The 15,595-nt window shown below is 38.2% G+C and overlaps 2 protein-coding genes across 2 annotated transcripts in view; both read right to left on the bottom strand.

Moving 5' to 3' along the window:
- The window catches only part of NBDY (negative regulator of P-body association), an 83,932-nt gene extending 76,809 nt beyond the window's left edge, over positions 1 to 7,123 (bottom strand). Inside the window, exon 1 of the transcript XR_004676807.1 lies at positions 6,966 to 7,123. The gene's annotated coding sequence lies outside the window, so the exon portion shown is untranslated. The remainder of the gene's footprint in view (positions 1 to 6,965) is intronic.
- On the bottom strand, positions 3,753 to 6,967 carry UBQLN2 (ubiquilin 2). Its single transcript, XM_034991590.1, has one exon. The coding sequence runs from the start codon at positions 6,832 to 6,834 to the stop codon at positions 4,963 to 4,965; it is 1,872 nt and encodes a 623-aa protein (XP_034847481.1). The 5' UTR covers positions 6,835 to 6,967; the 3' UTR covers positions 3,753 to 4,962.
- Positions 7,124 to 15,595: the final 8,472 nt, after the last annotated feature.

Here is a 15,595-nt window from a genome sequence, read left to right as displayed (position 1 = left end):
ATTAAATAATACTACTACCTTATAGGGTTATGAAAATTGAACATTACCATGAATACATTAGCTATTATTGCTATCCCAGTCTGAGAAATTTAGCCTGGTAAGATAAATCTTGTGAAATGCATACCAAGGCCAACTAATCATTTTTTTTCTTTTTTTTTCCACATTCATCAACTATTCTTTTAATAATGAATTATAGAATCTTTTCTGAAATTATCTTACATGTGCTAATCTACACAGTTATGAAGTTGGATTTTGAAAATTACTTGTAGGAAGCCCAAATCTGTGCTCAGATACCTCAATACAGCTAGAGCTATATGCCTTAATACACATCCATTTGATGAATGTTGCCCATGTATGTTGGGACAAACAACTCTTTGAGGGTAGCTTACCCACTTTTGAGTTTGTTGGTTTAGAGTAGCTTTTGCCAAGGTTTTTATCTATCACCAAAGTGTCTAAAGCCTAGGTAAGTGTGTACACCATCTTGATGAAGCTGCTTATCTAATGTCTGCCAAATCGTACTTTTCTATTTTTAGATAATTGCTTTTCCCCTAAGTCTCCTAACAGACTTCTGGGAAGATGGTAGCATTAGAATAGGTCCCAAAATCTTGCCCTTCCTCCCACACAAATCAACAAAAATGACTCCAAAGAAACAAACACTGAGCAAAACCTGTATAATGAAGGCAGCAGAACTCTCAAGGAATTTCTCTAAGACATGATGCTGATGGGGAAAAATTAAAGAATATCACCAACCTATAGAAGTTCTATAATATACTAACAAATCAAGAAAATCCTGACAGAAACCCACTAATATCATGTAGTTTAAAAGAGCAACAACTTGGAGGCAGGGGCAAGGGCAGGCAGTGAAAAAGACTGGGATGAAAGCCTCTAGTAAACTGAGGGAAGTCTGAGTAACTTTCCTTTTATCTAAGTCCCCTAGTATCTTTTTAAAATAAAATAACACCAAATTAGGAATATCAAAATTGCTGCATAGTTTAAAATTTTTACATTTAGTAAATTAAGCTGTATGATGAACATTTTCCATCACTGTCAGTCTGGCTCTGTGGCTAGAGTAATCACTTCATTTGAGGATAATGTAAAAATTCTAAATTTAAGTCCCTTTGTGAACATGAGACACAGGCCAAATGGCTCTCCTGATACCCTAACCCCAAATCCTAGGCTAGGCCCTGACAGGAATTACTCCATTTGTTGCTATTTTGACACCGTAGATTTGGAGCAGGATAGCCCCTCAAAGGGCAAGCTCAATCTCTGATAATGGTTTCTCAAAAAACATAGTGGGCTGGACCTGAATCAAGAGTCCTCTTTAATGAACCAGCAAAGCTTGTTTCAATGCTGTGCATCCATTCCCCTGCCCCCACACAAGTGGTAAGAATATATATGATACAATGTATCTGAAGTAGAGGACAAAGGAGCAAATGTAGAAAGCAGTCTTGAGGTGAACTTCTGCTAGAATTGCCCCTGGCCCTACTTCCCATCCCATTACCTCAACCTTCTGGATCACAGAGCCAGCAATGTACACTTATACCATCTAGCCGTCCAGTATAAACTTAGGGAAGGAGCGACAACCAAGTGAACAGTAAAATCATGTAAGAATTGCCCCACTTTTATTGGAGGGAAAGAGACAGCAAGCCAGGATATACCTTTCTTGATTCAATACTGAATAAATAGATAAACTGTAAATTAATAGTAGATGAAGAAAACCCAAAACAAAAACAGAACCCATAAAAAGAACTTGTAAAATAGTATTACAACATGTAAGAGATAAAGAACAATTAAAATTAAAAAAGAGTAAATGTTATAAACAAAAATTATTGAACTAGAAAGAAAAAAATAGTTTAAAGACCTGGATCTTTTCAGGGAGAAAACAAAGTGTATTAAAAAATATATATATCGTTTCTCGGCTTTTTGGTTAAGATGAAATGTAAAAAATCGATAAACATTTGGCAAGGGTAATTAAAGAATTCCGTTCCTCAACTGTTTGAAAGAAATTCACCTGCCAAACTGTCTGAGCCAGGCCTCAGACAACATCTTTTTCCTATGGCTATTGATTTATTGCTATTTTCTATGCCAGTGTCTTGTTCTGATATTTATTTCCCTATAAAATCATCCATGTCATTAAAATTATTAAATTTATTATGGCAGACTTTGTCTTTGTGATTATCTCAAACACCCATCATATAGCACTGAAATAATAAATCACCATTTCCTAATTTGGTGTTCTGAGGAACACTGATAGGCCAAATATTATTAGGTGTGTTTAAAAGAAAAAAAGGTATTTCTTTGGGAAATGTTGAATTAGACGAAGTTAAATAGGTTTACTCTTTTAAACTGAAGAACATACTCCTTTAAAAAAATACTAGTCAAGGGGCGCCTGTGTGGCTCAGTCGTTAAGCGTCTGCCTTCGGCTCAGGTCATGATCCCAGGGTCCTGGGATCGAGCCCCACATTGGGCTCCCTGCTCGGCGAGAAGCCTGCTTCTCCCTCTCCTACTCCCCCTGCTTGTGTTCCCTCTCTTGCTGTGTCTCTCTCTGTCAAATAAATAAAAAAAAAAATCTTTAAAAAAAAAAATACTAGTCAATATTTACTGCAGAATGACTCTCTAAGAGGGGCTATAGTATACAGCATTTTGCAAACTTATTTGACCATTCCTACAGGAATGCTTTTTTAAAAAAATGCAATTTAGAATTGCTGCAGCAATCACAGTTAAATGTTTAACTATGGTTAAAATGAGAAGTGGAGAATGCCACTGCTCCTTTTATTATTTAGCACTGTTCTGAAAGTGTTTATTAAACCATGCAGTCAGAAACTATTATAAATTTTGAAAGGGAGAACATATTATTATAATTGATATGATTGCTTACCAGGAATAACGTTATCAAAGGATCAACTGAATAGCTCCAAAATTAATAAATTTCAGTAAACTGCTAATTTAAACTTAATTTATGAAAATATATTCTTCCCCTATATAGCAAAAATGACCATATAGGTAACACATTGAATAAGAACTCTCAATCACAGTATTGTTTCCTATATGTCTGTCCTAGGAATATACTGATCATAAATTATATAGAACTTAAATACATAAAACTTTCTTGAAGGACATAAAACACTTTTTAAAAATGAGGCAACATACCACGTTTCTCGGAAAACATTTCAATTCTATAGTTCTTACCATGAATTTAAGACAATACCAATCAAATTTTATTTTGGGGGGCTATTAACTGTAGAGTTATTCTGGTAAAATAAACATGTCAGAATCATCAGAAAACTGTGAAAAAAAAAATAAAAAAATCAATAGGAGACTTACCCAAACAGGTATGAAGTCATATTCCTAACTTAGTAACTATAGGCTGGTGGACTGGGACTACAGTACTCAATGGTACTAAAGAGCATTTAAACACAGAAGTGTGTTTGTGTCTGTATACACACACTTATATATGTACATACACATATATGTAAATATATACATACACAAGTATATATATGACATATCAAAAGGGGGGTGGGCAACGAGACAAATATTGGCTAACAACTGACTAACCCTTTGGGGGGAAAAAAAAGTTTGAATACCTAAACCCATACATCAGAAAAGTTCCAGATAGGGCAAAGGAATTCTTTTAACAAAACCATAAAAATTAGAGAAATACAGGATAAGATTTATATACTCTTGGGGTGGGGCAATCCTGCTAAAAACATGATCCTAGAGCCAGAAGGCAAAAAAAAAAAAAAGATGTATCCATTTTTAATTTTTTTTATTTTTTTAGTCATTTTTAATGCATTTTTCCCTGTGCACAAGAGAAATAACTGAGAGTCAAAAGATACAGTTTCCTTTATACATAGCAAGTAAAAGTAATGCAAACATCACATGACACTTTTCAGTGAAAGTTACATTTCCAATTACAGATCAAAATGCTTATTAGGGTCTCTTTATGGGAAAAGCTGAGAAGGAAGTCTTAGGTAAAAAGCACTTTCCTGGCATTACTACACTGATCCTTCAGGCTGCACAAAAATTAAGGTCATATACAGTTAATTTGAAAATGTTGACACAATGTCACACTGTAAGTTTTCTGTACAATTAAATGTATACTTAGAAATACCAGGATAAACATTTCTACTATATTTTAACTGAACTTGCCTAGCCAACATTTTCACTGAGTTTATCAAAGATGCTGTAAGATTCTACAAAACTGTGAGACATACCTAGCTCCAGAAAGATTTCTTATATTCTTTCTAATTTTGGTTACACATATTCTGCTTAGATTCTGTTGTAATAATTCTAGATGTACAGTTCCAATTGTGCTTACTGTACTGTGTACAAACATAGCAAAAAAGAGCAAATAATGGTATAAATCTTACAGCATTTTGCTAGCAAAAATACATGCCAAAGTCACAATAAGCAATATTGTACCACAAATTAGAGCTTCAAATAATTTGCTTGTTTTTAATATTTTCATTCTACATTAAATTACTATCATAGGCTAATGTTTAAAATGCAAATAAATTGGACATCTGTAGGACAAAACTTATTCACCCAACTGTGAAGGTTGATACCGGTTTCCAAAAATCACAATAAATGCAGAATAAAGAGAAGTGTTTGCATGCAACACCTTTGAGTGAAACAGCATTGATTACGATTACCACCATTCAAAACAGGGAAGGAAGGAAGGAAGGAAGGAAGGAAGGAAGGAAGGAAGGAAGGAAGGAAGGAAGGAAGGAAGGAAGGAAGGAGGGAAGGGAGGGGAGGGGAAGAAGGGAGGGAGGAAGGATGGGTAGATACAGGAGGGAGGGACAGAGGGATGGACTCCACCTTAAAATGCATATTAGACTTATAACTAGACAGATTTAAAAGAATCAAAATGAAAGTAAAGCACGATTTTTGTGTGTTTAAAGATTTAAGAGCCATTATCAAAAATAAGATACATTTTTTCAAGGTACAGAAATGTAATTACGATGGCTGGGAGCCCAGCAGCCTCTCAATGGCAGCATTGATGTCGCCTCCTGTTGCTATTAGAGCCTGCAAGTTTGCCTCACGGTTTAAGAACCCCATTGCGTTGAGCTGTTCCAGTTGTTGCTGAAATCTGACTTCTGGATTCGGCAGCTGTGGAGGACTTGCCCCAGCCAGAGCCTGCACCATTTGCTGAATGAACTGCTGGTTGGGTCCAGATTCTGATGTTGGGCTAGTGGTTTCACTGGGTGTAGAACTAGAAACAGTGGGCCCAGGGGGACCACCAGAGCCAGTGGAGCCAGGGCCCGCAGGGCCAGTGGGTCCTATGGGCCCAATGGGGCCTATGGGAGTAAATGGGACTATGGGGCCTATGGGGCCTATGGGTGTGACTGGGCCTACAGGGCCTATAGCAGTTCCCAGCACCCCTACCCCCACACCTGGAGTGAAGCTTGGAATGAGGCCAGGAGCTTCAGTGGCTAATGTCTGTAGCCCCTGCTGGATCTGCATTAAAGCCTGCATTGCTCTTGGGTTTGACATGGCTGACAGTGTGTCTGGATTCTGCATCTGCTGCAGGAAAGCGGGGAGCTGCGGACGCATCTGCTCCTGCAACTGAGGATTTGCAGTAAACACCGGGCTATTCAGCATCATCTGTGCAGCCAAATCTGGATTCTGGCTCAGTGACTGCATCATGCTTCTCATGTAGGGTGCAGATAGCATATTCTGGATCAGTTGTGGGTTTTCAGTTATCTGTTGCAGCAAGCTCTGCATTCCTGGGGTACTGAAGATGCTGGCGACATAGTTGGCTGCAGCCACGGTGCTCCCGGTAGCACTGCTGGAGCTACTGCCAGACCCACTGCCACTGCTCGTGGTTGTGCTGGTGGTTGCAGAACTCTGGGTAGCCGGTGGTGGTGCCCATGGATTGGGTAGTGGATCTCGATTTTCTGTGCGGGAAGGCTGTGTACCTTCCCCGGAGGTGGAACTGCTCCCCACTGAAGCAAATGGATTACCTCCAAACTGCTCTTGTGCAGCATTCAGCATGGGTTCTTGAATGTCAGTGTACATTCGTCGTAGAGCATTGTAGCCACCTGGGATGCTTTCAAGATTGCTGAGAGCCAGGTCTTGATTTCTCATCATCTCTTGCATCATGGCTGGATTCCTGGCAATTTCGAGGGTCTGCCTCATTATATCTGGGTTGTTGAGCAGGTGACTGATTTCTGGGTTTCTCTGAATCAACTGCTGCATCTGTGGATTGGCCATAATGAGCTGCCTCATTAGATCGGGGTTTGAAAGCATGCTCTGAACAAAGGGATTTTCCATGATTTGGATCATCATCTCAGGGCTGGACAGGAGCTGCTGCTGCATCTGGTTCTGGAGCTCAGAGAAGTTGGTCGAGCTCAAGCCCAGGCTGCTAAGGCCTGCAAGTCCTCCCAAGCTCCCCAGCCCAAACGGGTTGCTATTTGTGGAAATAGATGTGGAGTTACTCCTGGGAGTCGACGCGGAGGTAGTGTTAGTTCCCGCGGCATTACTAGGCTGTGTGGACTGGCCCTGAGGTCGGTTCTGGCTTTTAATTACAAGATGAACAGTCAGTCCATCATGGATGCCATGCTGGATCAAGGTATCTTGATCTTTTAAGATTTTTCCGGCAAAAATCAACACTAGCTGATCGGTTTGGGATTTGAAGCGTTTCGAAATCGCTTCCTTAAACTGCTGGACTGAGCTATTCTCAGGCACCGCGAACTCCTCTTTCTCTTTGGGGGTCTTCACAGTGACTTTGATGATTTTGGGCTCGGCCGGGGCAGAGGCAGGGCCCTGGGCCGCAGCAGGGCCGCGGGAGGGGCGCGGGGGGCCGCTACTCTCGCCGTTCTCAGCCATGGCGGCCGCGGTGACGCAGGCAGACAGGGAAGGCGCGGGCGGGCGAGAGAGAGAGCGAGGGAAGAAGGAAGGAAGGAGGCGCCGCCACAGCAGGCTGGGCCGGGCCAGGCGGGGAGCGCAGAGCACGGTACCTCTGTGATGAAGACTGCGGTTTCCTGGTCCTCCGGTGGGGAGAAGGCTCTGTAGGCCGCGGGAGAAGCGTCTGCGTTCAGGTCTCTGGGCCTCCTCCGCCGCCGAGTGATGGCACCGCGCGCACTCCCAGCAACTCCTGCAACGGCTATGCCCGCTCCTCCCCGCCCTGTCCCCTCCCCCAGTTCCGCGCTCGCCTCCCCGCCCCCTCTGCTGACGCGGCGCCAGGCCCAGAATGATAGATTCGCCTCGTTCAAAATTAAAAACTTCTGTACTGGAAAAAAAGAGAGAGAGAGAGATAGAGAAAGAAACAAAGAGAAAAGAGAAGACAAGAGAAAAGAGAGGGAAGGAGGGAGGGAGAGAGAAAAAGAGCCAGCTTCTGAGAAGGACATTAAAAGACCAATGGAGACTATATTAAATATAAAAATATATGCAGTCGCTTAGGCAAGAAAGGATGAAAGCCTGAATCAAACTTACCCCATGTAAAAGATGAAAAATGAAAAAGAACTCTGACTAAGCAAAAAGGAAAAGATTAACAGCCCCAGTGGGGGAAGGGGAGCAGACTGGGCCAGAGCATGCAAAATGGATGCTTAAGCTCACTAGTAATCAAAGAAATTCTATTAAAATAATGAGATTGTACTTCTGCCTTATCATATTGTAAAAATGAAAAATAATGATAAACCTTATCATCATCAGAGAGCTGAGAAAATGCACTCTCATGTCAGTCGAAGTGTAAATTATTATAATAGGAAGGCAATTTGAAAATACATATCATTCTAAATATGTCCACCTTTATTTAGAAATGCTTTCTTTAGACACCCCCCCATGAAAATAATTAGATAAGGATGCAAAAATACTTATGTATAAAATGTATATGCACTGCAGCATCTTAAAATTATTTTTAAAGATAGTGTGTTTACACAACATTGGTGAAATATATTATCATACAGTAAAATACTATGTACTGTGTGTAAAAAAAGAGTGGTTAATTCATCCGATATAAAGTATCTTTAAAGGTGTGCCTGAAATAAATAGTAGTTATGGGGAAATCACAGTATTTTCACTTTCAGCTTTGTATATTTCTGTATAGTTAAAAATAATACAAGGATGTATGTTTCAGTACCAAAAGATACAATAAATATATATTTTATTTTAAAACTATTTTTAAACAGTTTGTATAGGTAAATTCTCTTTAAGTGTATGTGCAAATAGAAATCTGGAACACTATGCACTGATATATTAATTGTGGATATTACTTAGTGCTGAAATTATGAATACCTATTCCTTTCATTTTTAAAATAAAATTTTAAATTTTCTGATAGCTTTTATAGAATGCAGTGTATTTGTAAGTTTTTAAAAATCAGAAGGTATTTTGGGGGGATACTAAAGGAAGAACACATGAGAACACAATTTTGGTGGCAGACATTAAGATATTTACCTAATTTAATTAAGATTAAGAAAAAGAAATAAATAGACATAGCACTGGAATAATAGAACAAATAATTTCAAATTACTATATAAATTTCTAAGTCTGATTTATACCATACATAAAATACATTTTTCCCTCCAGTATCCAGCCAACATTTAACAGCACTTGAAAGTCATTAGGCTGCAAATACCTTAATAAATCTCAAGATAAGAAAAAATATACATCTATATGATGTCTATCAGTTGGGGAATGGATTTATATAGTATGATTAATTGGATTATTTGGGGGTTTTTTGGTGTTGAGTTTTATAAGTTCTTTATATATTTTGGATACTAATCCTTTATCAGATATATCATTTGTAAATATCTTTTCCCATTCCATAGGTTGCCTTTTAGTTTTGTTGATTGTTTCCTTTTCTTTGCAGAAGCTTTTTATTTTTTTATTTTTTATTTGAGTTCCAATAGCTTGCTTTTACTTTTGTTTCCCTTGCCTCAGGAGACCTATCTAGAAAGAAGTTGCTATGGCGCATGTTGATGAAGTTACTGCCTGTGTGTTCTCTTCTAGGACTTTAATGGTTTCAGGTCTCACATTTAGGTCTTTAATCCATTTTGAATAATCCAATTAAAACACCCAGGAAACAAATAATCCAGTTAAGAAATGGGCAGAAGAAAAGAATAGACATTTTTCCAAAGAAGACATACAGATTGCCAATGGAAACATGAAAAAATGCTGAGCTTTTTTTAAAAAAGATTTTATTTATTTATTAGACAGAGAGAGAGCACAAGCAGGGGGAGCAGGAGGCAGAGGGAGGGGGAGAAGCAGGCTCCCTGTGGAGCAGGGAGCCTGATGCGGGGCTCGATCCCAGGACCCTGGGATCATGACCTGAGCCGAAGGCAGATGCTTAAAGACTGAGCCACCCACGTGCCCCCCAAATGCTGAACATTACTGATCATCAGGGAAATACAAATCAAAACTACAATGATATATCACCTCACACCTGCCAGAATGGCTCACATCAACAATACAATAAACAACAGGTATTGGTGAGCATGTGAAAAAAGGTAAACCTCTTGCACTGTTGGTGGGAATGCAAAGTGGTGCAGCCACTGTGGAAAAAGGTATGAAGATTTCTCAAAAAGTTAAAATGGGGAAAAAAAATGGAACTACCCTATGATCCAGCAATCTCACTACTGAGTATTTAACCAAAGAATACAAAAATACTAATTCAAAGGGATACATGCACCCCAATGTTTATGGCAGCACTCTCTACAATAGCCAAATTATGGAAATAGCCCAAGCATACACTGATAGTTGAATGGATAAAGAAGAATTGAAAAGAATGAAATCTTGCCCTTTGCAATGATGTGGATGGAGCTAGAGAGATTATGCTAAGCAAAATAAGTCAGTCAGTAAAGGACAAGTGCCATATGATTTCACTCACAGGTGGAGTTTGAGAGACAAATCAAATGAGCAAAAGGGAGACAGACTCTTAACTGTAGAGAACGGGCTGATCCTTGTGGGAGGGGAGGTAGGTGGGGGAGGGGGGAGGGGTGAAATAGGTGATTGAGATTAAGGAGTGTGCTTGTACAGTGTTGTATGGAAATGCTGAATCACTATATTGTACACCTGAATGTAATATTAACCTGTATGTTAACTAACTGGAATTTAAATAAAAACTTAAATAAATAGAGTATGATTAATAGAATACAGAAGATAAGAGGAACAAACTAGATCTACATATATTAATATGTATAGATCTCAAAAAACTTAATTGGTACAACACTCTATGGTGTTTATAGATGCATTCATATGTATGTGAAACTATTGGAAATATGCTAGAATGATTCCTACCAAACTTACACTCATGAGGAAGACTAAATAGAACACAGAATAATTATTAAAGGGAAATTGAATTAAATCTATAAATATGTATTTCGTCATTAAAATGGAAGCAAATAGGGCAAAATAGTACAGTTAATTATTGGTGATAGGGATATGAGTATTTATTATAATACTGTTCTATTTTTGGGGGATTACTAATTTTCTTAAAATATAAAGAAAAATTAAGAAAATACCATGAAACACCTGGCTGATTCAGTCAGTAGAGCATGCAACTTTTGATTTTGGGGTTATGAGTTCAAGCCTCATGTTAAGCATAGGGCTTACTTAAAATATATATATATATATATCATGGCACCTTCTTTGATCTCAATAGATCAAAATTAGATATTGATAATGAAACCATGAATGAAAAACTCAGCCACTTGAAAATTAAAACAGAATTAAACACTTAGAGGACAAAGTGCAAATCAAAGTTCTTATTAGAGTGAATTTAGAAAAACAATAATGAGAACATATGCATCAATAATTATGGGATATCCCTATGTGCTGTCTGAGGATCTTATCAAAAAATATAGATTTGTAGGCTTCACTCCAAACCTACCAAAATAACTGGTGCTCAAGAGTACATTCTTATCAAGCTCCAGTTTAATGATTTAAATAACCAGGTACTATGTGAAAGAACTCAGAGGCAAATTTATACACTCAAATTTATACACCTTAAGTACAAAACAATAAAGAGTGAAAATAAATGAGTTAGGTATTCAAATAAAAAAGACAAGAGAAAAGAAAACAGGGTACTGGCTACAAAATGGTAAAAGCAAATATTGATAAATTAACAGACAGAAAAATAAAATTTGTTAAGTAAATCTAAGAAATTCTTTGAAGAGTTAACAACACAGGAAACAAGGTATTGGCAAGGATTCAGAAAAAGGGAAACCCTCTTACACTGTTGGTAGGAATGCAAACTGGTGAGCCACTCTGGAAAACAGTATGGAGGTTCCTCAAAAAGTTAAAAATAGAGTTACCCCATGACCCAGCAATGGCACTACTAGGTATTTACACAAAGAATACAAAAATACTGATTCAAAGGGATATTCTCCCCCACCCCCATGTTTATAACAACACTGTCAACAGTAGCCAAACTATAGAGAGAGACTAAATTTCCATCGACAGATGAATGGATAAAGAAGATATAGTATATACACATATACAATGGAATATTACTCAGCCATAAAAAATGAAATATTGCCATTTGCAATGATGTGGATGGAGGTAGAGAGTATTATGCTAAGGGAAATAAGTCCAACAGAGAAAGACAAATATCATATGATCTCGCTCATATGTGGAATTTAAGAAACAAAACAGAAAACATAGGGGAAAAAAGAGATACAAATCATGAAACAGACTCTTGCCTATAGGGAAGAAACTGAGGATTGCTGGAGGAGAGGTGGGTGGGAGGGATACGCTAAATGAGTGATGGGTATTAAGGAGAACACTTGTTGTGATGACACTGGGTGTTATATGTAAGTGATGAATCACTAATTCTACAACTGAAAATAATGTTACACTGTATGTTAACTAACTGGAATTTTTTTTTTTTAAAGATCTTATTTATTTATTTGACAGAGACACAGCAAGAGAGGGAACACAAGCAGGGGGAGTGGGAGAAGGAGAAGCAGGCTTCCCGTGGAGCAGGGAGCACAAGGCAGGGCTCAATTCCAAGACCCTGGGATCATGACCTGAGCAGAAGGCAGACGCTTAACAACTGAGCCACCCAGCTGCCCCAACTGACTGGAATTTAAATAAAAACTTGAGGAAAAAAAGAAATTCTTTGAAGAAGCAAGTCAAATAGATAAACCATTATTATGTGATTCTCTTACAAGTTCCTTACCAAAGAACACAGTAGGGGCAAAAGCACACTCATCCTCTTCCTGCTGTCTCCCCAAAGCACATTTTTTTTCTATTATAAACTCTTTATTAAGAGAGCAGAATGAACAATAAATAGGAATCATCCAGAAGTCCCTCCATATAAGGATAGTTTCTGAGAAACTGAAAGAAAGTCATTGTCAAAGAGGGTCTCCCTTACATGGACAACAGTTTGGGCACAGCAGAGAAAGATTTAGTGTTGTTTTGGCCATTGCTGTTTTCCCCACTTCCCCAGCTTTATTGAAATATAATTGACACACAACATTGTGTAAATTTAGATGTACAACTCATTGGTTTGAAATACTTATATATTAAAAAATACATGACCACCATAGCATTAGTGAATACCACCATCGTGTCACAAAATTACCTTTTCTTTTGTGATGAAAACATTTAAGATTTACTCTTTTAGCAACTTTCTTTTTTTAATTACTTTCTTATTATTATGTTCAGTTAGGCAAAATATAGTACATCATTTGTTTTGATGTAGGGTTCAATGATTCATTACTGGAGAATAAAACCCAGTGATATCACAACACATGTCCTCCTTAATACCCATCACCAAGTTACCCCATCCCCCACCTCCCTCCCTTCTGTAACCTTCAGTTTGTTTCCTGGAGTCTAGAGTCTCCATTGTTTGTCTCCCTCTCTGATTTCTTTCCCTTCCATTTTCCCTCCCTTCCCCTATGGTCCATTGTGCTATTCCTTATGTTCCACATATGAGTGAAAACATATGATAATGGTCTTTCTCTGCTTGACATATTTCACTTAGCATAATACCCTACAGTTCCATCCATGTCAATGGAAATGGTGGGTGTTCATCCTTTCTGATAGCTGAGTAATATTCCACTGTATATATGAACCGTATTTTCTTATCCATTCATCTGGTGAAGGGCATCTCGGCTCCTTCCACAGTTTGGCTATTGTGGACATTGCTGCTATGAAGATTGGGGTGCATATGACCCTTCTTTTCACTACATCTGTGTGTGTCGTTGTGATCAATTCCCAGGAGTGCAATTGCTGGGTCATAGGGTAGCTGTATTTTTAATATTTTGAGGAACCTCCACATTGGTTTCCAAAGTGGCTGTACCAAATTGCATTCCCATCAACAGTATAAGAGGGTTCCTCTTTCTCCACAACCTCTCCAACATTTGTTGTTTCTTACCCTGTCCATTTTTGCCATTCTAACTGGTGTAAGGTGGTATCTCAATGTGCTTTTGATTTGGATTTCCCTGATGGCTAATGATGATGAACATTTTTTCATGTGTCTGTTAGCCCTTTGTATGTCTACTTCAGAGAAGTGTCTTTTCAAATCTTCTGCCCATTTTTTGACTTGATTATTTGTTTTTTGGGTGTTGAGTTTGAGAAGTTCTTTATAGATCTTGGATACCAGCCCTTTATCTGTAGTGTCATTTGCAAATATCTTCTCCCATTCTGTGGGTTGCCTCTTTGTTTTGTTGACTGTTTCTTTGCTGTGCAGAAGCTTTTTATCTTGATGAAGTCCCAAAAGTTCATTTTTGCTTTTGTTTCACTAGCTTTTGGAGATGTATCTTGAAAGAAGTTGCTGCGGCTGATGTCAAAGAAGTTACTGCTTATGTTCTCCTCTAGGATTTGGATGGATTCCTGTCTCACATTGAGGTCTTTCATCCACTTTGAGTTTATCTTTGTAAGTGGTGTTAGAGAATGGTCGAGTTTCATTCTTCTGCATGTGGCTGTCCAATTTTCCCAGCACCATTTATTGAAGAGACTGTCTTTTTTCCATTGCATGTTTTTTCCTGCTTTGTCAAAGATTATTTGACCACAGAGTTGAGGGTCCATATCTCGGTTGTCTATTCTGTTCATTGGTCTATATGTGTTTTTGTGCCAGTACCATGCAGTCTCAGTGATCACAGCTTTGTAATATAGCTTGAAATCAGGCAACGTGATGCCCCCAGCTTTGTTTTTCTTTTTCAACATTTCCTTGGCAATTCGGGGTCTTTTCTGATTCCATACAAATTTTAGAATTGTTTGTTCCAGCACTTTGAAAAATGTCATTGGAATTTTGATCGGGATGGCATTGAAGGTATAGATTGCTCTGGGTAGCATAGACATTTTAACAATGTTTATTCTTCTGATCCATGAGCATGGAATATTTTTCCATCTTTTTGTGTCTTCTTCAATTTCTTTCATGAGTGTTCTGTAGTTCCTAGAGTATAGATCCTTTATCTCTTTGGTTAGGTTTATTCCGAGGTAGCTTATGGTTTTTGGTGCTATTGTAAATGGAATCGTTTCTCTAATTTCTCTTTCTATAGTTGCGTTGTTAGTGTATAGGAAAGCAACTGATTTCTATGCATTGATTCTGTATCCTGCCACATTACTGAATTGCTGTGTGACTTCTAGTAATTTGGAGGTGGAGTCTTTTGGATTTTCCACATAACGTATCACGTTATCTGCGAAGAGAGAGAGTTTGACTTCTTCTTTGCTAATTTGAATACTCCTTTTTTCTCTTTGTTTTCTGATTGCTGTTGCTAGGACTTCTAGTACTATGTCGAACAACAGTGGCGAAAGTGGACATCCTTGACGTGTTCTTGATCTTAAGGGAAATGCTCTCATCTTTTCCGCATTGAGTATGATATTCGCTGTGGGTTTTTTATAGGTGGATTTTATGATCTTGAAGAATGTTCCCTCTATCCCTGTACTCTGAAGAGTTTTAATCAGGAAAGCATGCTCTATTTTGTCAAATGGTTTTCCTGCATCAATTGAGAGGACCACATGATTCTTCTTTCTCCTCTTATTAATGTGTTCTATCACACTGATTGATTTGCAAATGTTGAACCACCTTGGCATCCTGGAGATAAATCCTACTTGGTTGTGGTGGATGACCCTTTTATTGTTGTTGGATCCTAATAGTAGGATTTTGTTGAGAATTTTGGAATCCATATTCAACAAGCATATCAGTCTGAAATTCTCCTTTTTGATGGGCTCTTTGCCTGGTTTGGGGATTCAGGTAATGCTGGCCTCATAGAATGAGTCTGAAAGTTTTCCGTCTGTTCCTGTTTTTTGAACAGCTTCAGGAATAGGTATTATTTCTTCTTTGAATGTTTGGTAGACTTCCCCAGGGAATCCATCAGGCCTTGGACTCTTGTTTTTGGGGAGGTTTCGGATCATTGCTTCAATCTCCTTACTGGTTATTGGCCTATTCAGGTCCTCAGTTTCTTCCTGTTTTAGTTTTGGCAGTTTATAAGTATCCAGGAAGGCATCCATTTCTTCCAGGTTGCTTAATTGATTGGCATAGAGTTGTTGATAATAATTTTTAATAATTGTTTCTATTTCCTTGGTGTTAGTGATGATCTCTCCCCTTTCATTCATAATTTTATTAATTTGGGTCCTTTCTCTTTTCTTTTGGATAAGTCTGGCCAGTGGTTGAACAATCTTATTAATTCTTTTGAAGAACCA

The sequence above is a fragment of the Mirounga leonina genome, unplaced genomic scaffold (assembly GCF_011800145.1).
Source record: "Mirounga leonina isolate KUSES-001 unplaced genomic scaffold, KU_Mleo_1.0 Mir_101529, whole genome shotgun sequence".
Lineage (NCBI taxonomy): Eukaryota > Metazoa > Chordata > Mammalia > Carnivora > Phocidae > Mirounga > Mirounga leonina.
This window is presented reverse-complemented; position numbering and strand designations above follow the sequence as displayed.